Source organism: Phocoena phocoena, chromosome 3 (genome assembly GCF_963924675.1).
Source record: "Phocoena phocoena chromosome 3, mPhoPho1.1, whole genome shotgun sequence".
NCBI lineage: Eukaryota > Metazoa > Chordata > Mammalia > Artiodactyla > Phocoenidae > Phocoena > Phocoena phocoena.
In genome coordinates, this window is record NC_089221.1 from 34472529 (window position 1) to 34500495 (window position 27967).

The 27967-nt window shown below is 39.1% G+C and overlaps 1 protein-coding gene across 1 annotated transcript in view; it reads right to left on the reverse strand.

Annotated features, from left to right (window-relative positions):
- The window catches only part of PLCXD3 (phosphatidylinositol specific phospholipase C X domain containing 3), a 157356-nt gene that overhangs the window by 21343 nt on the left and 108046 nt on the right, over positions 1-27967 (reverse strand). The window contains exon 2 of the mRNA XM_065875041.1: positions 25816-26524. Within this exon, the coding sequence (XP_065731113.1) occupies positions 25816-26524 (709 nt within the window). The remainder of the gene's footprint in view (positions 1-25815; positions 26525-27967) is intronic.

Below are 27967 nucleotides of genomic sequence, written 5' to 3' on the forward strand. Positions count from 1 at the left end.
TTCATATACTGAGCTTCCAAGGGTATGGTACGTGGAGACTACTCAATACACCACAATGATATAGGGAAATTGGACTAAAGGTATTAAAAACATGTTCTTTCCTTCGAACAGAGGGACTATCTTTTATTATGCAATCTGAAGACTATGTTTATTTGAAATCTATTGCTTTGCTTCAAAAATCTTTTATATAAACAGAAAAAAAATCCAAAGCCAAAACAAAATATCTCCAAGTATCCAAATGAATATTTTGAAAATGAATTACCATTAGGCAAAGGAAAATTAACTTTGTTTATATACAAAGTGCCTTCCTTTTGGCTAAAATAAATGGTCAATTCAGTTCCAAAGTCAAAATATCTAACCCCAGTAGGTGGTTCTATGTTGGACTACCGCAAAAATCACTAAACTCAGTGTGTAGCTACAGCCTGACAATTGGATTGACATAATTTAAGACCATAACACATGTCTAGACTGAGTATATTTTTATTCACAATGAAAATCCAATATGCTTAAACCTGGAGAAAATAATGACTTCAGCTAATAGTGTATTCTGACATTTTTCTGATCTTAATGAAAATGTTTTTCAAGGTCAAGTCACAGTCATATTAAAGCATTTTTCCCTAAAGCCCAAGCTTATATATGTTATACACAAGGCAAACATTTTAATTGTGTTATTTACTTGCTTGAGCTGAACTGCATGATTCTTTTGTTTGAAAAATTCTTTCTTACACCTCAGGCATCTATTTCAATTTCAGATGAGTAACAAAAAACTGTATTGCTTTTTTACTATCTTGTATTTGTTCTGAGTTTTAAATGGCATCTGTGGTTCTCCATTTGCCATAGAACATTATCTTGGAGTGAAGAAATAATCTTTCTAAATTGATACTTTGAATTAATGGGCATGTTGAAAAGGAATGATTTCAGATGGACTTCTAAAACATGAATAATAAATTGGTCATAAAGGGCAAGAATTCAGCTGGCATTAAGAATCATCTCCATGAACACAGAATAGAAGAAGGCAAAAGGTAGTCTGTCCAATAGCTTATTGACATATTTGACCGAAAGAATAAGTGCCAAGTCAACCATCCAGAAGTGCAACTTATTTTTAGAAAGGGTAAATTAAATCTGAAATTAAGATTTCAGATTGCTTCAGCTCTTATTCAAGAAAAAGTAGGACTTTTTATATTTGTCAGTTACTTTTTCCACAAAAAAATGAAAATTTAAACTCCAAATGACCAAATCATCAATTGAAGAAATATTTGAATCTAAAATGAAAAATCTATTTCCACTTTGTCACTTAAAATATTTTTGTTTTAAGTTTTATACTCAGCATACCTCTCATTCATTTTCTCTTATGACTTAATTTTAACTCATCAGTTTACCTAGAAATTATTTTAGATGAAAAATATATAAATGTAACTGATGCCCATGACTCACATCAATTAACAGTAAATCATTAATGTAAAGGAAATTACTATTGATTCCTAAGAATTAAAATTCCTAAGTTCCTGTTGGAAAATTTTCAGCTTAAGATTGCAACCTATGTTAGATACCATTTAGGAAAAGCTTCCTAATTCATTCAGAGTAAAGCATGTGTTAAAAATCACAATTTTAGGGCTTCCCTGGTGGCGCAGTGGTTGAGAGTCTGCCTGCCGATGCAGGGGACGCGGGTTCGTGCCCTGGTCTGGGAGGATCCCACATGCCGCGGAGCGGCTGGGCCCGTGAGCCATGGCCGCTGAGCCTGCGCGTCCGGAGCCTGTGCTCCGCAACGGGAGAGGCCACAACAGTGAGAGGTCTGCGTACCCCACAATACTCAAGGTCATTTCCACAGTGAGAATCCTAGAAATGACCGAGCTTGAAACACCTTACTCCTGGCTTCGCCTCTTCTCCACTTCCCTCCCTTTAAGAGCCCAGTTCTCTTACTCTTTTAGTTTCTCCTCTCTGTTTATTCATTGAAGATGCACGAGGCATATTTGATTTTAGGCAATTCTACAGCAGACCCCATAAGGGAGGTCCTGGGAGAGGTCTTTTTGCTACAGTTCTCAGCACCTGACCCCACGTCTGCTGCACAACCCAGCTCTTTTTAAAACTCTCTCCACTTGCTCTTTTCCTCCATTTTTTCCTTTCTCTCCACCTGAAGCTTAAGTAAGGGAATTAATCTTAGGATATTAGGTCCTATCTCCATTATGCAGAGGATACTATGAATTTTCACGGGATTCTTTCTTCTTAGGGTTTAGATACATTCCATTAGAAAAACTATTCAGGCAATGGAGAACTGGGTAACTAAATAGAAAGTTCATCTTTCCTGAATCACACTTAAAGGAATACAATAAGAGCTACCTGAGCATATTGTATCAGAAAAATTAGGTGCAATCCTGTCCAAAGAGGAGGTCAATAAAATTTTTCTGGGTAGCCATTCTAAAATACCCAATATAGAAAAGTCCCAGAAATCCATGGAGTAGGGCAATTATAAACAATAGAATTTTTCCCAGAAAATTACCTCTTAAAGTATGATGAAAAACAAAAAAAATTTGCATAAACTAATAAAAATCTCAATAGTTGAATTCCTTTTTAGATCTTATCTTTTTTAAAATTGTGGAATATGGGACTAGTATCTATTTTTGGCAACTTTATTTATGCCTTTACCACCATCTTGAAATGAAAAGCTCTACAAAGAACTGATTCCTACTCTTACAGTGGGCCAAATTCACCAAACCATACTTTATACTATCGTTTGTGGCAAGGATTGGAAAAACTTTAAATTAGGTGATGATATGTTTCATGAACTATCAAAGAAATCCCAAGAAATCAGAGCAGATACTTTTTTTGAAGCAAACTCGCTCTAATCTTCAGATGGCTTGGACTTCTAAGAAAACAACAACAACAACAAAATCAGGGTAAATAATCTGACTCACTAGGTCCCTCTGACAAGTGTTTCCATTGGGCCATACATCTTTCCACGTAGCACGCCTTGCAGCTTGCCGTTTCACATCAATGTGACTTCATTAGTACCACGCTAATATCTATTCCTGTTGAAGGCTAGTAGGGATGCTGTTTCCTTTTTCCATCATTGTATCCCCAGAACCTGGCAGGAGGTCTGAGCACACAGTAGGCTTCAATGAATACAAGGGAAATGAGGCTTTCCCTCCAACTTCCTATTTGGGCTCCTTGCAGGACAGAGGCCGTTCAAACATTATCTCAGTGATGACAGGAGACATAGAGTGGAAAGAAGCCACTGGAACAGGAGTCCAAAGGCCTGAATTTTAGGACCAACTCTGCTAAATTTCTCTTTGATTTGTGGTCATCAGTTTTCATATATTTAAAATGAAGTTGCAATAAGGAGAATGGCTGAGATGTCTTCCTGTTTTCAAATTCCAGGGCTCTTTCTGCTGCCAGTGTAGTAAATTGTTTCTTCATTCATTCAGTGAATAAGCAATGTTAATGATATTACTACTGCCCATTACACTTTAAGGACCAATCAGATCTTGGTCTCAAGATGTTGAGTCTATATTATTTTTCAATTAATTCATATCACTCAACTTCCATGCATCACTTTACTGCTTTGAAACATGTCAGAAATATGCTTTTTTTTTTTTTTTGAGGAGACATTTGGGAAAAAAAAGAAAAATAATTGCAGTATTCTGGCATGGTGAATATTAAATTTCATGGTGACTCTTAGATTTCAGAACTAAGGCATTTTTACCTAATTTATCTACTGCAACATTAAGTTATGTGGGCTTAATGAGGCCAGAAATGGCCTCTTCCAAAAATGTCCAGATTCTGAGAATTTTAAGCAATGAACTTGACTGCTGATAAAAATGGTCACAGTATGGACTGTGGCCACAGATACATTCTCCCTATGCATATATGTATTTAAAATTATAAAATACAGAACCGTGTCTTCTTGTCAATTAAAAGGCTCGGCACACAAGGGAAACACCCCATTGTCTGACCTCTTTTAAACTTCTTGTTACTTCATCTGGTCCCTCCCACATGAACTTAGGTTCAAGACCCATTAAATACCTGTGTGTCTTGAATATGAACATTCTTGCCTATTTCACACCTCCTACAATTTATATATAGTAGTCCTTCTGCCTCAAAAATTCTTTTTCCTCAGATTCATCTGGGAAACTCTCAGATCAAAAATCACTTTCTCTGTGAAGTTTTCCTGAAAACCTCTGGGTTCATGAAGGCAGAGACAGTGTCTTATTTAACTTTAAATGGACAACATCTAGCAAATTCTGGAAAAGCAGGTGCTTGAGATATGAATGAATGATAATTAACCCAGTATTAAATATCTGCCTATTTTTCTTAATTTTCTAATGTAGTTGATTAGAATAAAGGTGTAATCCATTATACAAGCCACCTTTTCTATTCAGAATTCTGTACTAGTAAGTCTGAAATGTTGAAAACCCAGATGTCTTTGATGTATTCAAGCAAATAACAAACATACCTCTGAACAATTCTTGACAGCTGAAAAATGCTTTGTTTAGAGAGCTTAAAATGAAACAAATGTTTTTTAACAAGTCATTCTTTTGGAGTTGTGGAATTTTTTTTTTAAGTTTCAGGTAATCTTCTAGGAGAGTTCTACACGAGTGGAATTAACTTGAAAAAAGACCCATTGTGTCGTCACTGGCTATGGAATACTTCCCAGAGTTGAACCTATCTGAAGGAGAATCCTCTTAACGAATATTTTAAAGAGCAAGATAATATGAAGATTTTCCCATATGATGTAAGACGGTGCCCATCATGCTAAGAAGTTTTACTAGAGGCACTGAATAATCCTCATGACACAGTGAACTCTTGCTTAACTAAAGTCAGCACACTGGAAACTTCAGTCAAAACCAATATTTTGAGCATTCAGCTTTCAAGAGAAGAAGCCAAACACAAGAAAATGAATTCATATTAGTAGTTTTATACAAGCAGGATTTCCTAGATATGGTTTGAGGTTAGTACACAACCAGTCCAGATGTATGATTGACATTTTATTCACACATCAAATGTTTTTTGAGCATCTGCTCTGTGCCAGGCACCATGCTAGGCACTGGGGACACAAATGTGATCAAAAGAGACAAAACTCTATGCCTTTGTGGAGTTTCAATTTTATCAAAAGGAGACAGATAGTAAACAAACTATCAGGTAAAATACAAAGTTACGCTGTGCTATGAAACCACTCCTTAAGTAAGCAATTGCTCAGGATTCGTCTACTTCTTTAGTTGGAAACTTAAGCGTAGAGGGACAGGTAGAAGCAATTTTCCTCTGGGCTCCAGCAATACTTCATTTCTCTACTCTGAGTGTTGGCGGCTCTGTATTATCCACTTGTCTCTCATCTCAGCAGACTTTGAACTTCTCCGTGGATGAACAATGTTTCTTTTATCTTTATATCTTCAGTGTATAAAATATGGGCCCCTTCTTGAGATCTTCTCCTTTGGCTTCTAGCAAGCCATACTCCTTGAGGTACTTTCTTCCAACCTTTGGCCCCTTCTCAGTTTTTCTGCAACCACTTTTCTTCTGCCCCAAACTAAAATGTTGGTGATTGTCAGAGTCCTGTCTACTTCTTTTGGGATTTTCATTCCCTCTCTCAACAATCTCATGATTCCCATAGTTTAATTCCCATCTGTGTGATGTAACCCCTCCAAATACTTTTGCAGCCCAGACCTCTCTCCAGAACTCTAGACCTTTCTATCCAGGTTGCCTAATGCTCCGCAGGATATGGATGTCCTACATACCACTCAAAATCCACATAGTTGAAACAAAGTATCATCTTCCCTCCCTCCACCTGCTCTACATCCAATGTTTCCAACCTCAGCGAATGGCATCATGAGTGATCCAAGCCAGAAAACTCTGTTTTTATTTTGATTCCACCAAATCCCCCCCTCTCACTATAACAAGTCAGGTGTTCAACTCCTATAGATTCTACCTCATAACATCTTTAGAATCTCTGTCCACCTCTCCTCTTTCAATACCTACTGTCATCGCATTAGCTTAGTCCATCATCGTATGATATCTAAATTCCTATCACAGCCTCATTCAACAACAAACATTTATTGACTATCTGTTATGTACCTAGATCCTGAGCAGCAAAAATAGACAAAGTCCCTGCTTCATTGGGGATTTTGGTCTGGTAATTTCTCTCTGGTCTCCAAGGCTGTAGTATTTTCCCACTCAAATTCATTCCCTCCACTAAATCCAAATCTGATACTATTACTTCCCTGAATAAAACACTTCAATTAGTTCACAAGAAATCCTCAAATTTCTTAGCATGAAATAAAAGGAAATCCCTTCATAATGTGCACTGCTTTTTCCTCTAAACGTATCTCTTGCTTTAATCTCAAATGCTATATTACAATACACAGAACCCCTCTCTATTTCCCTAATGCACTGTGTGCTTTCTCTTACCTCCAGATACATTGTAGGTTTATATATCTAAAGAAAAAAACTCCTAGCAGAGTAAAGACAGATATACACCAAACTTCTGATACCCCAACTCTGTCCATGCTTACTCCAAGACAGACCTGACTGTATCCCCATCTCTTCCTTCCCCTAACACTGGCCTGATTCCAGGTATCAGTCTACTAAGAGTATAGAAGTAGGCAGTCTCTTAGACCTATGACAGACAGAAAATACCCTTAGAGTTCTAGACATCACAACTCCTAATCCAACGTTTGATTGTGTGATGTAAATGATTCTTCTGTCTTTGGAGATTGTATTTTAAAATACACAGAGCTACAAAGAGCCACACAGCACCTGGGGAAACACCTTTCCAGCCAGAACAGGGATGATGTACTCTAGAACACTCTTCAGCTTGCATAAGTATCTCTCTAGGCAATAACGCACTTATCTAAAATAATAACATCACAATCCACATCTACTGCAACCTCCATGCTCCTGCTTAAGCCTGAAGCTCCAGCTCTTTTTGAACTCTTAACAGAGTCATGCCATGGACTGTCAGTGTTCATTGACACTCTGTCCAAACTCTCCCTGCGATGCCTGGAGAGGATGTCAATGTCAGCTAGGGAAGCTGGAAGACTGCCTAGGGATTTTTCTTGAATCCCTTTGACACATTGAAAGGAAATGTGTATCTTTGCATTATTTTTTTTCACTAAATGATGTCTTCCTCCCCATATACACTGCCCTACTCACAAGAGCGGGCTGCATATAAGACATGAAGAGTCAGCAGAGGGGAGTGTTAGTCAGGCTTGAGCTTGGATTGGGACAGGTGACGATATCAGGAGAAGAAAATAACTTCTGCTCACTCTACCTCAGGGCTTATTTATTTTCCAACTACTGTATCTTTTTTCTTTGGACATAAAATGGTTTCCTTTGGCTTCAATTTTTAACTTATATGAAATGATTGTTTGCAAAACTGGGTTGTTTATCTTTACTACCCAATCACTTCTTCTCCAAAAAACTGAGCATCTTGATGTATTTGACAGATTTACTACAATAATGGGCATTATTACCAAAAGATGCTCTTGTGGTAGTGGGGAGAAAACTAGGCATGATTACAGAAGATGTTGATCAAGGCAAAAATTAGTAAATGACTTTGGGTAAGTCTTTTCATGTGTGTGGATCTAAAAGCACAGGCACCAGCAATTACTGAGATACTACTACTATTGACTGACTTTGGGGTCACTCCTTTTAACTGTCCCTTCATTAACATAAGTGTTAAGTTTGTTATTATTGGACATATCAATAATTGCCAAATTATGTGGATCCCTGTTTTTAAGAATGAAAATGGCATCTCACTTTAACCCAGTTTACATATAACCTAGTTTACAGAGTATCCTATCTGGACAAAGCTTTCTGCTATTAATGTATTTTGAAACACATGCTATGAAGCCTTATCAAAACCTCTTGGGGACACGCCTCCAGTGATAGGAGGACTCATCCTCCCTTCTCATCTTTCTGCTGATGGGGACAAAATGGGAAAGGCTCAGTAGGCCATGCCATCTGGAGGGTCATATGGTGTTACTGTAAGGTACATGGCAAACAGGGAGAGCTGCATGGGAGTTTGGAAAATTCATACATCCCAGGGCTCCACATGAGCTCCCAGAATTAGTTGCACAATTACCCCAGTCACACCAAGTTGTCACCAAGGGTGACAGAGATCCTAGAATCAACTTAATGAACCATTTTCAGTTTTACTATCACAACACTATGTATGCAGACACGCTTGGCCTCACCCCGAGATGGACATATGCTTACTTGCAACAGAATCTGCTGGGCTGTTTTATGTATTTAAATAATGGCAATGTGATTAATGACAAAAACATGTCTTTCTCAGAACAGTGCTTTGTCAACATTATCCAGCCAGCCCAACCTGTCAACAGATCCCTGAAGAACAAGTATTTAAACTCTTCATTCATTGTGGCTAGTCTTTGCTCCTTGGTATAAATTGATATATCAATAGATGTCAGAAAAATACTAGAGACTGAGATTCTAGAAAACGATGTTGTCAATTAAAAAATTGTTATTGTCATAATTTAAGGCAGCATTGGCCAATTATGAATTTGTCAGATATTAATCCATTTCTTAAAACAAAAACTTTGTTTTTGTTCGGAATACATAACTCAAGTTCTCTTCTATTATCTTCTATGGTATCTGACTTCCAAAACTACTCACAAAATATATATTTTAAGCCATTTTAGGGGTACAAAACTGAAGAGGTGGTGGTCCATTTCTTCAAGGACACGTGTAGATTGTAAAGTCCCACTGGTAATTCTGATGCACAAAATCACTGTAAGACACTTCAGCTTAGTTCTGAAAATGATTATAGCAAAATAAAAATAATGATAAATATAATAGAAATCTATAATATTAGTATTAGAAACAAAACCCCAAGATATCTGTCGCAAGACGGCCACAAAACATCTGACAATTAGTGTATGGAATTGTTATGTGTGCCCACATGTATTGAAAAATCCAAATCATCATGATAGACTCTACTTCAATGCAGTTCTATTTAAAGTAAACTTAATTAGTCTTATAACGAAATCTCTTCCTAGGAAATCAGGTTCTCAAAGAGGAGTATTTACTCTTTTAATTTAGCAGAGCACCATTGAGTGTCCTTACAAAACTCTTATTGTTAATAATAATAATGAAAGTCAACACTTATTGATCACTCACGGTGTGCCAGGCACTGAGGTAAACACCTTGGGTGATTGTCTCCTGTATGCTTCACAATAGCCCTATGAGACGGGTGTATTTTTTTTCCATTTTATGGAGAAGGAACTGGGCTCAGAGAGTTTAAGGAACTTGCCAAAGGTCACACAATGGCCAAGTGGCAGAGTCAGGACAAGCCCAGCACTGTGTCCAGAGTGAATGCTCTGAGCTACTTCATCTCTACTGGAAACGTGAATGAGATTCCCTAATGGAATGAACATGAGACTCTGCCTCACTCATTCCCAGGAGGGAGAACAAATAAAGGAATGAAGAAATGAATGGACAGATGTTTGCTCTTTGTTGGCAGCCACATCTCAAGGCTGTCAGTGAATTTCTTGCCTTATAATTCTCTACAATTTTACATACTACAATATGACCCAAACGTAATATAGTTTAAATGGATATTTCACTTAATTGACTATTTTAATCTTGAACTAATTATCATGATTTTAATATAAATAAGTCTCTCACAGACAGAAGTTAAAAGCTAGAGACAGAGGTGGCTGCTCTTTGGGCAAGCCACCAAACAGAACAGCGCACTTACTTTCATGTTAACATGTCTGGTAGTACACCGACCGAAGGGATAAGCTGCGGATTGGATTGCCTTTTCCCCTCTCCCTGAAGCATTGGGATTTTATAATACTCTGGATAAGAACTAATGACACTCTTTGGAAGTCATTTTCACATGTTGGGGAAAGCTACTCTCCTGACAGGACTTTTAAGTTGTTGGCCATTTAAAATCCCTGAATTTGGAGGTAGATATAAACATTTTCTTCTCTTTTGTTTTGCAGTTGTTAGTAAACATGTGATACTTTCACACTATCACTAGGGGTTACTTGTGAAAAGAATTATATAATTTCAGAACTTAATCACAGACAACTCCAAAGGTGGAGGGATATATGGGGGTAAAGAAAAGAAGCACAGACCCTGAAATCAGACAGACAGAGGTTTGACTCCCAGCTCTGCCACAGACACTGTGTAAGGTTAGGTGAGTTGGTTTACTTTGCTAAGCCTCATTTTTCCCCCCACATATAAAACAGAAGTGAAAATATCTGCATCATTCATTTGTTAGGAGGTCTAAAATGAGAACATATATTATGTGTCTATAGTAGTCACTTAGAATATATTATTTCTCATTCCAAGCCATTCATTTTACAGTTGAGAATGGAGAATTCTGTTGAGGTCAGACACCGATGGCCTGAAAGTCGTACAAACTTGAACCTAGGTTGATGGATGTAACTTACTTTGTTTTCCAATAATACATTAATTTAACAAAGAATTTGTGAATTATTTTCAATATAGACATTTTATTGTTTATATACTTCACTTCCCACTGCTTGCCATTTTCCTCGGATACAGCAACTTGTGGTCCACCAAAGCTACATATAGCTCATTATAACCCTGCCTTGTCCAGGAAGAAGAAAGTCAGGATAATTCACTTGGTTTATGATCATTCTTTAATAATGAACTATCAGTAACAGGTCACATCTCTCAACAGTTGCTCATGAACATCTAATGGGGCATTTCGTCCTGTTTTGGTAATGATTCAAATGGAATTAATGGTTAATATTTAGATGCGATATGATTAGATTTCCCTTACAAAACACTGTAATACATATGCACTTGGGAATTGTCCCTGTTGTCATAGCTCAGAATATTGATGCTAGAAGAGAGGACAAAGGTTAGCAATGCCTTCTCTGTACAGGATCAGGAAACTGAAGGCAAGTAAAATTAACTGACTTCCTCCAGTTTACTCAGTTAGTTAGGAAGAGGTAGTGCTGGGTTGAGAAACCAGGTAAACACCTGCTTCTGATTTATCTTAGCACTTACTACACTGTTGGAATAAACTGTTCATGAATATGTCTCCCTACTAGAAAGTAACCTCCTTGAGAACCAGGGTGTGCGTCACAGTCAATCTGAAGTGCAGGAACTTAGCACAGACTCAGTAAAAGTTTTGTAAATATGTATCATTTTATCTAAGTCATACAAATAATAATAAATATATTTAAGGAAAGACTTTTTTTTTTCAAAAATCAAGAACATTTTCTCTTAATCTTATTCTATGAAGTATGACTCCAATGTAGTGAGGTTTTCTTTTTATAACAAACACCCCCAAACTTACAAGCTGAAAGTGAGCTGTCATTCAGAATTTTTACCTGTGGAGATGATTGTTCACTCAACCCGTCAATGGTAGGAGACTCAAAATCTTTTTATGACCCTTCTATTGAACTTGCCTTCAGAATATGTTCACAAGGCACATAAGAAAAATCAACCTCATTGTTGTTCCAGTTGGATTTGTCTCCAAACAGCATTCCTCATCAGCTTTGCTCACCCACCTTATTTACTTGGCTCTGAATGAGTCAGGCTGTTTCAAAAACCAATTCACCTTGAAAGGATCAAGATTTACCCCTCGCTAAAATTATTCTTAAATTTCTTCAGTATCACTTGGATGGATGAATCAATTCCCAGGGTGACTAATCTGAAGGCAGCAGACACTGAAAACGGATACGTTTTGGCATAAATTCATTTACACAAAAAACAAGCTATATAACTAAATATTTTATGTTTCCTTAATCCCTGGGAAGTTGGTACCATCTATCTAACAAGTAAAGAAACTGAGCTTCAGAAGTGATTATCACAAGACCTTTCGTGTGGGTGGCTGCCCTAGGCCAGTGGTTTTCAACCAGGGGGAGCGGGGGATTTTTTTTTTTCTCACATACACCCCTCCCTGAAGGGTGAATATTTGGCAATGTCTGGAGACATTTTCGACTGCCATGACTAGGGGGAGGGGAGGAAGTGCTACTGGCATCCAGCAGATGAGGCCAGTGATGGCGCTGAGCATTCTACAGTGCACAGAACAGCCCCCCACCACAAAGAATTATCCTCTCCAAAATGTCAGTTCTGCTGAGGCTGAGAAAAACCCTGCTCTAGGCTGAGAAATCTGACTCCCAGGCTCTTTGGTGGCCTTCACTAGTATCACTGTTAATACCCCCATGTCCCCCTGTTTCCATAAGTGAAAGGATGTGCATGTATTCTTCTTTGGTGATGAAAGAGTAAATTTGTTCCATGCTATTTTGCCACTTGAACATTTCCCTCGGCCTTAGGCTCCTTTACCAAAGAGTACTAAATTGTCACAGAGGTTGCTGGAGATGTATTTGGCATCTTAAAACTCTAATTGGCAGGAAAATTAAAGCAACTTAAAATGTGTGTGCTCTTTAGAGAGATGTGCTATTCCCACCCTATATTATTAGCTCTCAGAGGCAGCTGGAGCGAGAACAGCTGGGACTTCCTGCTCTGCTGTTTTGTCAAGTTGCTATAAACTTGTCCCCCTCACTGAAAAACTGAGAAGAGAGGAAAAACACAGGGCAAAGGCCAACCACACGTGTCAAAAGGTTGCTTCTCAACTGTCTTTCAGGTGTCCCAAAGGTGGCTCCCCTGTTGTCAATTCAATAAGTGAAGGAATGTACTTGGCTTGGTATGTAACTTTGAAAATAAAGCATACATTTTGGCCTATACATTGTATAGGACAGAATGTCAAGCCTAAAAGCATTCTTTTCCACCTCAGGTTTGTAAATTAAAACATGTAACATGTAGTTACCAAATTTTCTCAGAGAATTTGCTGAATTTTGTGGTCAAAAGTAATTACATCATGCTTTTGCTTTCCCCCTCTCTCTCATAAACAATTGTCACTGACACCAGTGAGGACACAAAGTGTGGAATGTCTGTGGCTGGGTCTTTCAAACTCCATGAAACTCTCACTTGTTGGCCTAATCTGAACCTTATTGTCTGGAAATAGTCCCCAAACCAAGCATAATTTTCTACCTTAGAAAGGACGCTTTTTACTATTTTCAATGGTCAATGATTGGACAACCACAAAAGTAGATCACATTTAAGTAGAGAAAATAGACGTGCTCTTGATATTTGAGCAAAATATTACAATCGTTTGAGGAAAGGTAAATGGCAGGAAAGGTCAGGGTATTATTGTCCTGAGATATTAGAGAAGTCACTTTTGTCATCTTTCCTTTCTTTGAGCCCCTCCGGCATGTGAAAGCTACAGGTCGAAATGTTAGTATGCAGCCGCACTCTGTCTTATACCATTCTGGAATTGTGTCTCACGTAAATCTCACACGCCAAGGAGATTGCCCTGCAAACCAAGGGCAAAGATCATGAGGCAGAATTTTATGACTCTACACCATGCCTCTCTTGTCTGCATGCCCAGCGCACTGCAGGGTCTTATGTTGTTGCCGAAGAACTGGCTGACTCAATAAATGGATGGATTCTTATGCTGGGACCCTGGGAAAAAATGCTTTGGTTCATTTTGAAAAAGAGAAATTAAAATTCTTTAATGACATAGAATAAATAACATCCTAGTCACCAACTGGTGATATTACTTTCTTTCCCCTCTCCACCTCACCATATCTAAGTTCTGTCTGAATTTTTAGCAAGGATTAGAGAAGAAAAAGGCCCCCAAATATCACAGAGATAAGTCATGCACTGTTGGGGAAGAGAAAAAGTTTTCCCGAGTACAACCACCAAAGAAACCCCTCAAGAAAAACACTAAAGAAGAAATGAGGTCTAGAGCAAGCTTAAAGAATGTAAATGCTCGTTCCAGGACAATTATGAAACTAGGTGAGAAAGTTCTATGTTAGGTATTCGAGCATTTTTTCCTCTACCCTCAATTGGAAGATAAGGAAACACTGGATGTAAAACTCTTCCTTCCTGAGACGTTGTACATATATACAATGGAATACTACTCAGCCATAAAAAGAACGAAATAATGCCATTCACAGCAACATGGATAGAACTAGAGATTATCATACTAAGTGAAGTAAGTCAGAAAGAAAAAGACAAATACCATAAGATATCACTTATATGTGGAATCCAAAATATGACACCAATGAACATATCTACAAAACAGAAACAGACTCACAGACATAGAGAACACACTTGTGGTTGCCAAGGGGGAAGGGGCTGGAGGACGTGTGGACAGGGAGTTTGGGATTAGCGGGTGCAAACTATTATACGTAGGATGGATAAACAACAAGGTCCTACTGAATAGCACAGGGAACTTTATTCAATATCCTCTGATAAACCATAATGGAAAAGAATATTAAAAAAAGAATGTATATATACGTATAACTAAATCACTTTGCTGTACAGCAGAAATTAACACAACATTGTAAATCAACTATATTTCAATAAAAAAAAACCCTTCCTGCAAGAGCAGGAGTAAAGCAATGTACTCTCACAGGTGTTGAGAGAAGACTAGATTTCTACTTATTTTAATTACTTCTCTCACCCTTTTCAACACACACACACACACACACACACACACACACACACACACATTTAAAGCCTAAAGCTGCCTACCTCGTGCTAGTTGGAGCAGAAAATGGTGGCTCACTGAAACAGCCTTTGTATGCACAGCCCATGGCATGGAAACATCAAAATGTCCCTGCCCATGGTTCACTGCTTTAAGGAGCCTTTCTTTATGATACAAGAGTCATTGGCCATATCTGGTTTGGAGGCTGCCTGGACACATGGGAGAAGAGCAAACACACAGTGGCAATGAGTTGTGTGTGCCTGAAAGGTGTGAAATTCTCCTATGTCTCGTAGAAGCATGTAGGTATGCACACGGCAGCCTGCTCTGCTTGTGAATGGCAGTAAGATTCAAGTTCATTGCATAACCCCCTTAACTGCTAACCAATAAATTGAAAACTGAGGTGGGAATAAAACTAATTTTCCTGGCTATTTTCTAGCAACAGATCCATCATGACTTTGCTGAATCCACATATGGTCTCTGTTAACAGATTGAACTTAGACTGAACCTTGCACTCAACCAAGTTTCCCTACAATCTATTCATGACAAGCTACTTATTACAAGTATTTTTTATGGAGAAACAGGCAATATATATTAACCCTTTCAAAATGAATCTAATAAAATCTGAAAGATGTATTTTCATGAATAACTTTTTATAACATTATGGTGTTATTTATTTTCATGACTGGGTCATTTTTGAACCTGAGCTAAATCATATAGGCTTTTCTGTTTAGTATTCTAGATAAGCAGCAGCTACGTGGTGAATTCGCTCCGTTTTACATTGGCCAGATCTCACATATATTTCCAAAGGGCAGTCTGTGCTTTTAGCATTCACTAATGAAATCACACGTTACAATCTCACTGCCACATACCGCTCCTTCAAGACAGGATGTCACAGCTCCAGAAACAACTTGTAAGCTTCTCGTTTAATAGATGAGGCCACAGGGAAATAAGTGATCAGGGGGTAGGAGGAAGGAATATTTTAAATGCAAAATTCAAACTATACTTGTGATTTCTGAAAAAAAAAGTCAATTATGACAAACAAGTCTCTAGCTATTCTTGTTGAATTACTTTTAGTACTTTGAAATAAGTTAATTAGCAATAGGCTACAATCCCAGACATACAGAGCAAGAGCTAGAAGATTTGTACTTCATATAGTAAAGCCAAATATTAGTGTCTTCAGTTGATACATGCAGAATTTTCTTCTGAAGTCCTCCAAGACCAGATATTCTGAGAAATTTTCATATACCCAGCATTTTTTTATTGTTGTTATTACGTTGAAAAGATTATGAAAGAAAACATGTTATCAACTGAACGTGATACATTAGAAGCTGAAATGTCATTGTGTAGAGTGGTGTTAGAAAGTTATTTGAGATTTTTGCAACAATTTTGTTAGGTGGGGCACACTTTTTTTATTTTATTTTTTATTTTTTTTGCAGTACGCTGGCCTCTCACTGTTGTGGCCTCTCCCGTTGCGGAGCACAGGCTCAGGCCGCGCAGGCTCAGCGGCCATGGCTCACGGGCCCAGCTGCTCCGCGGCATGTGGGATCTTCCCGGACCGGGGCACGAACCTGTGTCCCCTGCATCGGCAGGCAGACTCTCAACCACTGCGCCACCAAGGAAGCCCAGGTGGGGCACACTTTTGACAGAGAAGTGTTGGCTTATATCACCTCACTTAAATAAGCACTTATACTTATTGGAATCACCCTTGATAATTAATAGATCAGTCACCCAAAGCTGTGTCTTGCACGTACACCCAGCACAAACAATTTTTCAGGGACACTCATTCAAACAAGGCCAAGAAAAATTCGTCTCCTGCTGCCAAAAAGGGCAAGAAAAAAAATTGGTTGAAAATATGATAGCTGGCCATCTCACCTCCTGCTCCTTTCTGCCTGGAATGAGTTGTAAAACCTTGGGGAAGGAAGTTGGAATGTTTACCAATATTAAAGAATCAGCAATTCCCTTTACACAATGCTTTGTTTACACATCGCCCCCCCCACCCCCATCTCAACTCCTTTGGTCTCCATCACCCAGGATTCCTGATACTTGTCAGTCAATTCCAACCTTGCCCAATGAGATGGGCAGAAACTTAAGACCACAGAGAAAGTTGATTGTCTATATGACTCAATCTGAAGAGTTTGCATTTTAGTAGATAAGCCCTGGGCTAGGTTTTCACCAACTCTTTGATTTGCCTCATTGTCAACATGATCTGGGCTTCTGCATAGATACAGCCTCAATTGTTTTAATGAGAAAAAGAACAACAAAGAAAAAGAACATGTAATGCCTAATTCACATCAGAAATTTTCCAACCAAATGGAAATAAGTGCACTGAAAAGGGGTGAATGAAAAGAAATTTGAAAGCAAGTCCTGACATCTGGAAGCTGGCCAGACTCTCACAACTAGGCCAAGTTCTCCTCCTGTTGGGCATAATCTCCCAGAATACCAACCTCAGACAAGATTACTTGAGATCATGAGAAAGTGAGATAAAAAAGGATACTTTGTAATTTTGTCTGAGCACAGAAACCGTATCACCTACAAAATACAAAACACTGACCTCTCTAGACTAAAATGAACAACTTTGATTTCTTTGCCAATTAGTTTATCATCGCTCTAGTCCTATGGATAAGACATATTGAGATACCCAATTATAGACTTGCCCTGACAGCATCCAATCTAAAGAGGACCTCTGCTTCCTTTAAACCTTCCCCCAAGTCACCAACCTAAACCTTGATTCTATAAGAAGTCCTTTCTACCCTCTCTCACTGGGGTATCTTGTGGTTCCCATTGTGTGTGTCCTCCCAAAGGCCTCCTCTCACAGCCTCAGAACGTGGTCTGGGCTGTCCACATCTAGTCCATTTTACTTCTTGAATCAGAAAACTCTTACTTGTTCATCTACTTGACAGTTCATGCCACAGTTCTTTTCAACCCAAACAAACCCCCCATTCCCTGAGTTGCTGGCTGAAGTCCCCACACTATCGTGTCATGACCTGGTTGACTAAATATCCCTGCTGCCTAGACACCCCATCTTTATGCCCTCTACCCCCATCGCCAGCTACATACTAGGTTAGTTCCTCTTCAGATATTAAGCTCCAGCAATTCCATATAAGAAAATTGAGATCCAGAGAGATTTACTAAAGTGAGTAAACCTCTAATCCTAAACCATGCTTCCATGCTTTTTAGAAAAGTATATGTATTCTCTCTCTCTCTCTCTCTCTCTCTCTCTCTCTCTCTCTCTCTCACACACACACACACACACACACACACACACTCACCAGGCACTGAATGGATATCTGACCTCTCAATAGCTTGGCAATTCTCTCCAGTCTTTGACTCTCTTGCTACAGATAATGAAAGGCTCCTCTCCGCATTTGCCTGTACTTTAATCTTACAACATTAGCAGAATGAAGGAGAGCAAGAGCTTTTATGCGCGTGCCTGCTTCAAAAATTCTTAGGTCAAAAGTTGTTAAGAAAGAGTTACAAGACAACCCTCCCTCCTTCCATACGCCAGCATGACCCAGGCTAAAATCACTCTTCTGTCACACAGCCTCAGGGTTGCAAGCTATTACAGAATCTTTTTTTTTTTTTTTACTGCTTAAAATCAGGGCTGGGAGGCCATTGGGTTGCAAAGAGCTGTGATGTTAATTGGCGCTGAAATGTTTATTGGTTTTGGTGGAAGACACTGAGTCTGGAAGTTACTAAGGCTTCTTCCATGGGGTGTGCTTTAGAGCCCAGGGGAACAAAGAATCCCTCCCAGGAGCATTTCCCTGTGCTTCTGAAGCACAGTAATCCAAGGATCGAGCTATGTGACATGGGAGAGAAGATACATGGGAGAGAATAGCGGAGGACCATTATTTGGAAATCAATGATGGGCAGCTCTACCTTAGTGATAGGGCAAGCAAATTTGAACTTAAATCTGGCAGGTCCTGTGGGTAGAGGAGTCATGGTTTAGATTTAAGGAAGAACTATCTGAACCTGGGATGGGGAGGGGACTGATAAATCTTGGGGTTGACTCTCTTTCCAGATTTTTTAAAACCAACTTCATCTGTTGGTGGGGACAATTCAGGCACAGCTTGTTGGCAGACAAGAGCAGGGCTGCTCAAAGTGAGGCTCACCTGGGGTACGTTAGAAGTGAAACTCTTTGAGCATCGATTCATGAATCATAACCTCTGAGGGTGACATAAGCACTGCCCAGTTCGCCAAGCCCTGGGCTAGGGAAAAGAATGCTTTCTGGAGCTTCCTTCTGATTTACAAGCGAGACTCCTTGTTCTAGTGGTTCAAAAGACCTAGACTCTTTTTTTTTAATTGAAGTATAGTTGACTTACAATATTGTGTTAGCTTCAGGTGTACAGGAAAGGGATGCAGTTATATATATACATTTTTTTCAGGTTATTTTCCATTATAGGTTATTATAAGATATTGAATACAGTTCCCTGTGCTATACAGTAAATCCTTGTTGCTTATCTGTTTTATATATAGTAGTTTGTATGTATTAATCCCATACTCCTAATTTATCCCCCCTTCCCTCCATTTCTCCTTTGGTAACCATAAGTTTGTTTTCCGTGAGTCTGTTTTGTATATAGATTCATTTGTATTACTTTTTAGATTCCACATATAAGTAATGTCATACGATATTCGTCTTTCTCTGTTGGACTTTCTTTAGGTAGTATGATAATCTCTAGGTCCATCTATGTTACTGCAAATGGCAGTATCAATATTTCATTCTTCTTTATGGTTGAGTAATATTCCAGTGTGTATGTGTGCGTGTGTGTGTGTGTGTGTGTGTATCATATCTTCTTAAACCAATCGTCTGTTGATGAGCACTTGGGTGTTTCCATCTCTTGGCTATTGTAAATAGTGCTACTATGAACATGTATGTATGTTTTCCAATTAGAGTTTTCGCGAAAGATCTAGATTCTGATTTGATAGCAGCACTGGCTCACACCACCACCTGAACAAATTATTTAGCCTTATTGTCCTTTGATTTTCTAAATTGCAAATTGGGAATAACATCTGTTGAACAAATGAAGCCTCTAATAGATATATGTTGAAAAAAAGAATCTTACAATGAAAGCATCTTGTAAACAATGATTATTCTAATGCTGGTTTTCCATAATGTCCTTGATATTCTTTCTCCTTAGGCATATGTAGCCCAAAGAAGCAGCTTTCCCTTTTACTGAATAGAATGATAACAGACCAGCTAATGCGCTGACCTATTTGGGGGCGTAGTCTAGGGGGCGGAGCCAGAAAGCTGTCCGTCATGAAGATTGATGTCACCTGTAGCTGTCTTTGAACCATTCTGAGTCTCACTCCCTCAGTGTGGTGTTTCTTGGCTCCCCAAAGCTGCTAGGATGACTGGTGCTGCAGGGGAACAACTTCCCAGAGCCCAGCCCCCCACCAGCTGGGTCAGTGCACTGACAGGGTAAATCAGAAGCACACGTGTTGTTTGGGAAGTTTCTGTGAGCTGGGATGTGTCTCAACTGAAAGGAAAAAATAGTCTATTGTGCTTGTGAAGCAGAAAGAGATAGGACCCAGGGAAGTCTGCCCTGAACAAAATCTGTGGTCCATCCCCAGGCCCAACTTCTGACCACTCTAGTCAAGGTTACAGGGCACCATGCTATACTGTGCACAGTGCAGTCTGACAGCTGGTTCGCCCTTCCACGTTGTTCCCTGCAGCCTGATGTTCCCTGGCCCCCCTGATCTTCCTGTCCATTTTCTGTCCTCATTCCTCCCTGAAGTATGGAGGGCAGAATCTGCCTGCAAGCCGGGAGACCTGATTATGATTCCACCTTTGCTGCCAGTTAGCTCTGTGACCTTGGGCGACATTTTAGCAGTCCTCTGGCCTCAGTTTCCTTACTAAATGGAAAACAGTGACATGGGAAACAGGCACAAGGCAAGGAGGACTGAGTCAGGTCACGTCTAAGTTCCCTTCCTTTTTATTATCCAACAGCAGTGCTTCCCTAGGGGACCCCTGCCAGCGTTCTATCTTGAGGCAAAGCCATACACTTCAGATCTGCTCTTTCATAGCCTTTCCCACCCCACCTCCAGTACACTTTACCTTCCCAATGCCTAGACCTGACTTTGCCCCCCAAGATGACAAATAACGCATTACATGCACCCACTGCTAAGAAAGGTGAATTTCACCTAATTTGCAGGAGTAAGCAAGGGACTTGGAGTCAGACCCAAATAACAATCCTGCCTTTGCTAAACTAATCTGGGACTTTTGAGCAAGGTACTAGACATTTCTCAGGCTCCATTTTCCACCTCTAATGGATGTAATGCCTACTTTGCAAGACTGCAGGGAGGATTAAATGGATACAATTCACGTAAAGCACTTAGCACAGTGCCTGGCACAGAAAGTGGGCTCAACAAATGTAGTTGCCTCCCTTTCCCCAGTTGGATAAAAGGTGCTTATTAAAAACCAACCACATCCTTCTTCCTTACCCTCAAGGCAATGACCGTGATCATGAGAATAAATGGGCAGGGCAGTTAGCATAGTATTAAAAAGAGAGCACTTAATAAATCATCATTACTATTACCATTACCATCATCATCATGAGATAAATTGTTGACTTGTATAAACATTTTCTAAATTAATTCGGCTTCAATTTACTTACGAAGATGCACTGCTCCTTAAATATTCTGACAGGTGGTCTAGCTGAATTTTTTTTAACTAAGAAAACCTATAATTTAATAAACTTCCACAAATTAGGGAAGGACTTGACTCAAGTTACACACCTTCTTTTTAAGAACGTGTGAATTCCGTGGGGGTGAGGTGCAAAAGCTGGTGTTTGAAAAATAAATTAAAAATAGGTCTTTAAGAAACTAAAATCTGTGTCTTTTGGCATTGCTAGAATGTAGAGAACGCATCTGCAGTATTTAGAACCGGTGGCCAGATTGAAAGTTACGGTACCTAAATCCAGGCTGGATTTAGTTCCCTGAAAGCCACCCACATCTTCAAACACTGTTTTCTAAATTCATGTGCTTAGAGTTTTGTTAACCCAAATATAGACATAATGAAAAATTATAGTGAAACTAGTCAAATCCAGGATTGTAGGATTTTAGAACTGGAAAGGATCTTGGAGCTAATTGAATTCAAACTCCAAATTTTGCAAATGAAAATATACTAAAGGTCCAGAGAAATCTTAACATTGCCTAGTGACTTCTCCTTTGGTGGCAAAGGACTTTCTCAGTGAGCAGCTTTGGCACAACAGCAAAAGGAAAGTGACAGTAAAAGTCTTTTTTGTGGGCTTTATCACTTGGTGAGAAGAGAAAAATATATTTTGGGGGAGTCAAGTGTTTTTTCACTACCTGTATCAGGAGTAATAAGTTACCTTTGCAAGGCATTATCCAAGGATTGACAATGACCTTTCCAGAAAGCTGAAATATGTCCAAACCAAACCAAACCAAACCTCTGGATTTCACATTAACACCATACACAGAATACAGATTTTGTAACTGGTTTAAAAAGGGGCTTTCTAGTACTGAGACAAACTCCATTGAGAATGCTTATAGCACAAGTATCATGGCCAGGTTCAGATATATTTGCAAGTCATTTGCATAATCCTAGAGAGAAAATAGTTGACTCTACCTATAGGGTCTTCATTTCTACTTTTTAAATTCTTTTCCCACTCTCTCTTTTCACTGGTAAAACTCTACTTTTCCAGATATATAAGCCAGAGGCAAGTGAAAGACTCTGAATTAGAGCAGATGGCTGAGGACATTTTGTCAAAATTAATTCCATGGGCTGTTAATAAGTGTTATCTGAAAAAAAAAAAATCAAGTGCTTGGAAAACATTGTATTAGTTATAATTAAATAGGATTCTTCACTTAAATACTTGTTAGTGCCTTTTATATGCTAATGTGCATTGTGAACCTTTTGGGAGAGTTGTGTGGATATATATTATCATTTTCAACACTCTCCTAAATTATCTGATCGTTATTCTACAAATCCTACTTTGGTAATGCTGTACTAAAGCATTAGTAACCAAAAAGCAGTTCAACGTATAACTTGCAAAGTCCTATTGCATGAAATTGCATAAGAGAGAAAAATGAAAGTCATTTATTCCTTGAGTAGATTTTCCTTCTTGACTTCCCAAAGGCTATTCCCTACACAGGTATGGAGTCAGGATATGGTTCTTGGCCAAATGCAAAGTAGGCAAATGGTACAGAAAAGTGTTTTCCTAAGCCTAGAACTATACAACAGAAGGTAAAGCTGGAAGGGAAGACTCCTTTCATGCCCAATATGTAAATGTTCGAAGTAAAGCTTTTTAAATTAAAGGTGTAGCAAGAATGAACAGAATTAGAGTCAGCCATTCCCCAGACCCCTCCTGTCCCCTTCCCACCTCTACTGGGGATTCCTCAAAATCTGGAGGCTCTATGGGGTAGGTTTGAAAACAACACATTCTTACGTGTATATAATTCCCTTATTTTTAAGTATGTAAGGTAAGTTGTTATTTTTGAGAACAATTAATTTTTATAGAAAGTGGTTCTATTAAAGAAAAAGTCTTCTTGTTCTGATGAATACGTTGATGGGACTAACTGAATGTAGGCTTAGGGCCAGGGAGAGAGGTGAATAGTTTGGTGCAATAATCTAGAGGAGAGTGTAGCGTCTCCAACGCAATATGGGGTTGGGGGAAGAAAACAGATGAGGAAAGGACAGAAAGGGGGTAGAGGAGAGGATTCAGTCAGAGGACTAGAGTCTAGGGTGAAAAGTGGTACAGATGTCTCAGAAGATATTCCAGGTCAGGAGATTTGTAATTCCAGATGAGTCTAAAATTCAACTTTAAGGCATCTACATTATTATGATTATAAAACCTCCCTTTTATGCTCAGATCTTCAGTAAAGTCCAAATAAACCACTGTATAGAAATTGAGCAAGAAGCAAGTTTCATGTCTCAGGTTATAGAGGGTGGGACATGGATAGGCCACATGGAACAATCAATCCATAAAATTACATAATCCAGAAGCAACAAGGGCTCGTTCCATAAGAATGTAAGAAATCTAGACATCAGCAGAAATCTTAGGGAAGGCTTTACACTTGCATAGAGTGTACAGTGAGGTTCCCCAGTAAGGGTTGGGGATCTTACTTCAATTGAAAGAACAGGGAGATCCCAGCAAATACCTGAATAACAGAAGGAAGTTATACTTTTGCATGGAGGAATACTTCCTCTCCAAGGACCTGTGGCTTTCATTGCCAAAAAATGCAGTATCCCCCAAACGAGTTAACTTATATTCCTAATGATCAACTGGATCTACTTGGATGCCTTTCTAGCACTTTAAATTTAGCATAATCCTGATTGTATCTTCTCCCTGTCCGCCCCAAGTCCCTGTATCTTTGTTTCTTGCTTCTTTGAATGCATCCATCACTCATTCTACTTCTCAAGAAGAAACTTTATTCTCCCCTCTTTTCTTTCATTCACGCCACATAGCTAAATAGTCATCCAACTTTTGCTGTCGCATACTGTCCCCTTCTACATTTTCTCCCTTCTTCAGTTTAGCTTGCATATCCTTGCTAAAACGGTTCCAAGCACCTCTTAACTGCTTGCTTTCTCCACTCCATCTACCCTCCATGCTCCACCAATTATCTACCCAAAATTCACATCTGGTCAAGTCACTCCACCACTAAATATCATTTGCTAGCTCCCCATTGCTCATAGGATGACGTTCCCTGTAGCCTGGCTTTTAGCCATCCTCAGTGCCAGTTCCTAAGCTCCGACCAGTGCCGGCTACAACCCCAGAGCCCTCCTCCACCTCACCTGTGATGGTGACATTTTTTTCTCTTTTATATGTTATGATTTATTATATTTAATATGGTAAAATTTAGATTCATTATAATTTAATCTCTCATCACTTTAAGTTGTACAATTCATTAACTATATCCTCTAGACTGTGCAAGAAGGTTTTTAGCCTTCTTGCAAATGTGTTCCTGCCCCACTACAAATTTCATCTGCCATTCTCCACCATATAGCATTTTCACCTCTAAAGGCCACCCACAGCATTTTCACCTCTGAATCTTTTCTCCTCCTTTTCTTGTCTTTCCCTACAAGACCTTGTGCAAAACATTCATTCTCTGCCTCTTTACCATAATTCAAAATATCAGTTAAAGTTAAAAATAAAAGGTGTGATAGGAATTGTGCTTGTTCTTCAATGTTTGCCTTGTTTAATACTTTAACTCAAAAGAATAAATAATATGTACAATGCTACATGTTGTATCAGGGGAATGAGTTACAAAGATCTTTGGTGATTGCTAATGACACCTCACAGGTGACTATATGTATGTCTGGGCTTGACCAATGGAATGCCTACTCTCTGGAGATTGATTCTTGCTAACGATTGATTCTTGCTAACAATGTAGTGTAAAGGCATAGAATACAGCTTGAGAAAAATGGTGCTTGAGTCTTTGTTTCATCATTCATTGTCCAAGTGGCTTTAGGCAAAACATTTCACTTCTCTGAACTTTAATTTTTATCTGTTATACAGTATCTACTTCCCAGGATTGTTATGCAGATCAAATGGAATCAAGTATGTGAAAATACTCTGAAAAAAGTAGAGAAAGGGCTTTGTAATCTATAAAATGCTATGCAAATGTGAAAAGGAGTGCTATGAAAAGATAACTGGACATGGGGTCAAAATGCATGGTGCAGGGATTCCCTGGCAGTCCAGTGGTTAGGACTCCATCTGTGCTTCCACTGCAGGGGGCCCAGGTTCGACCCCTGGTTGGGGAACTAAGATCCCGCAAGCTGCATGGTGTGGTCAAAACAAAACAAAAACAAACACAAACAAACAAAAACCATGGTGCTGTGGGTTGACCTGTGTCCTACAAAATGACATATTCAAGTCCTAATCCCCAGTACCTGTAAGTGTGACCTTATTTAGAAATAGGGCATTTGCAGATGTAATTAAATTAAGATGAGATCACTAGGGTGGGCCCTAATCCAATATGACTAGTCATTATAAGAAGAGAAGACAGAGAAGCAGGGAAGAATGCCATGTAAAGGTGGGTGCAGAGACTGGAGTGATGCATCTGTAAGCTAAGAACCACAATGGATGCCAACCATCGCCAGAAGTTAATGCAGAGGCATGGAAAAGATTCTCCTTCAAAGCTCTCAGCAGGAGCCAGTCCTGCTGACACCTTGATTTCAGACTTATAGCTTCTGGAACTGAAGGATGGTAAATTTCTTTTGTTTTTAAGCTACCCAGCAGCCTGTGATACTTTGTTGTGGCAGCCCTAGGAAACTAACTCACATGGGTGTGAATTAACTCCATCACTAATTAACTATTTGAATTTGAGTTTAATTATTTAAAAATTTCCCCTGATAACTTAAGGACACTTACCTTTCTGTGATTGTTTCTCTGAGACCACTGGCCACCCCTTTGACCACGGTGCTAGCTTTGGGGGTCAGCACCACCTGAGATATAAAAAATGATCCCTTCTTCCTTCTCTCAGTGATGGATGCCTGAAGAAACTGGATCAGTTTTTCCGGGTCTGTGGTGTTGGCCCAAGGTGCTGGCATCATCTGCCCAGGCCAGAGAAAGGGTACTTCCAGAGCCACTGGACTGTGGTAGAAGACGAGCACTTGGTAGTCCTTCTCCCACAGGTACTTTAGACTCACTTCCTGGGCAAAAATCGCTGGGCACATTTTATTTCCATAGATGTCTTTCAGCATTTGGACGAGTTTTTCATGGTGATACTTCTGCATCCCATAAAAGTGGTTGAAGTCCAAGAATACTACCTCCTTATGGTGATCTGTGAGGAATGCATTGATCTCCTCAAGGCCTTCATTGACTTTGGCACTGAACAAACCATGAGCAAAGTAGAGTTCATTGTCGGGGTCTCTAGGCTTGGTGGAAATTCGAAGGTCAAAATAACGGATCCCAGCTCCTAGCTGACCAGTAAAGTTCATGGTTTGAGTGGCTAGCCATTTCCGCATCAGCTTTTTCGCCACAGTTCCAAACACAGAGACAAAATTCTGGACAGTTTCTGGCTGTTCAGGCCCCACTGGAGAGGCTTCATCAATGTAGAAGCTGAAGGAATCATGAGATCCTAGAAGAATAACAAGGCACAATGTGGTTACATTTCAGTCCTTTGTCCTTCCCAACTTCTTTCCCTCTTGCCATGTCCATATCTCTCCCTCAAATGAGCCAAAGGAAATACTAAGGAATATTTACCTAGTACATTCGAATGTCTTAGAAGGGTCTTTTTTTATAACCTAGTATAGTAGTACATGGAGGACTTCAACTGACCAAATGGTTTGTAAAATGATAAGAAAAAAATCCCAACTAATCAATTTTTTAAAATTCAAAGGATCATCTTCTACTTCTGTAAACCAAGAATTTAATATATTCATTAGGGTTGGTTTTCCATATAGGTGGCATAAGTGACCATTCATAAAGTACAATTTATAGGAACTCACCAGTTCCCAAATACTTTGTCTACAATCTTGCCCTTTTCCTCTATTTTGGGTTGATTGTAAGCCTAGAGGGCTTGTTTCAATGAATAAAGAAGACCTTTTCACAGGTAGATGATCAGTGTTACTTCCTGCACTTTGGAAAGCACAAGAGGTCACGGGAATAAAGGAGGGGAGAAATAAGGCAAGAGGACGGTACAATTTCTGATATTTTAACATCATTCTTGACCTGCATTTGGGCAATTGTGAATGTAGATGAAGTCAGGTACTTTTTACATATTGAATAAACAATTATTTTTTTCTTGCAAATTAACACAACTGACGGTATTTAAAAATTAACTAGTAGACTATTTTCTTCACAGATATTTCCTCTCTACAGTGAATGCTCTCTTTGGAGTTGCTTGCAAATTTAGAAGAATTTCTTCCTAGGGAGAACTTATTTAATTATTTATTTTTGGCAGTTACAAATATCAAACCTCCAGAAATGTAGCAATGAACATGTGTATGATTTGCCTGTAAGTACAGAGTGCCATTTAAAATATCATTGGACACAATAAAGGAAAATTATTTCATTTTAATTTTAGAGACACAGATGTAGAGAACAAATGTATGGACACCAAGGGGGAAAATGGCAGGGTGTGGTGGTGGTGGGATGAATTGGGAGATTGAGATTGACATATATACACTAATATGTATAAAATGGATAACTAATAAGAACCTGCTGTATAAAAAATAAATTAAATTACATTAAAAAATATTCAGAAACATTACAGAGAATCTTCACTTAAAAGTTCTTTTAAATAATTTTTTTTTTTTTTTTTTTTTGCGGTACGCGGGCCTCTCACTGTCGTGGCCTCTCCCGTTGCAGAGCACAGGCTCCGGACGCGCAGGCTCAGCGGCCATGGCTCACGGGCCCAGCCGCTCCGCGGCATGTGGGATCCTCCCAGACCGGGGCACGAACCCGTGTCCCCTGCGTCAGCAGGTGGATTCTCAACCACTGCGCCACCAGGGAAGCCCTTAAATAATTTTTAAAGGTAAATGTAAGATTACCAGATCAAAATAAAGTTCTTTTGACTTTG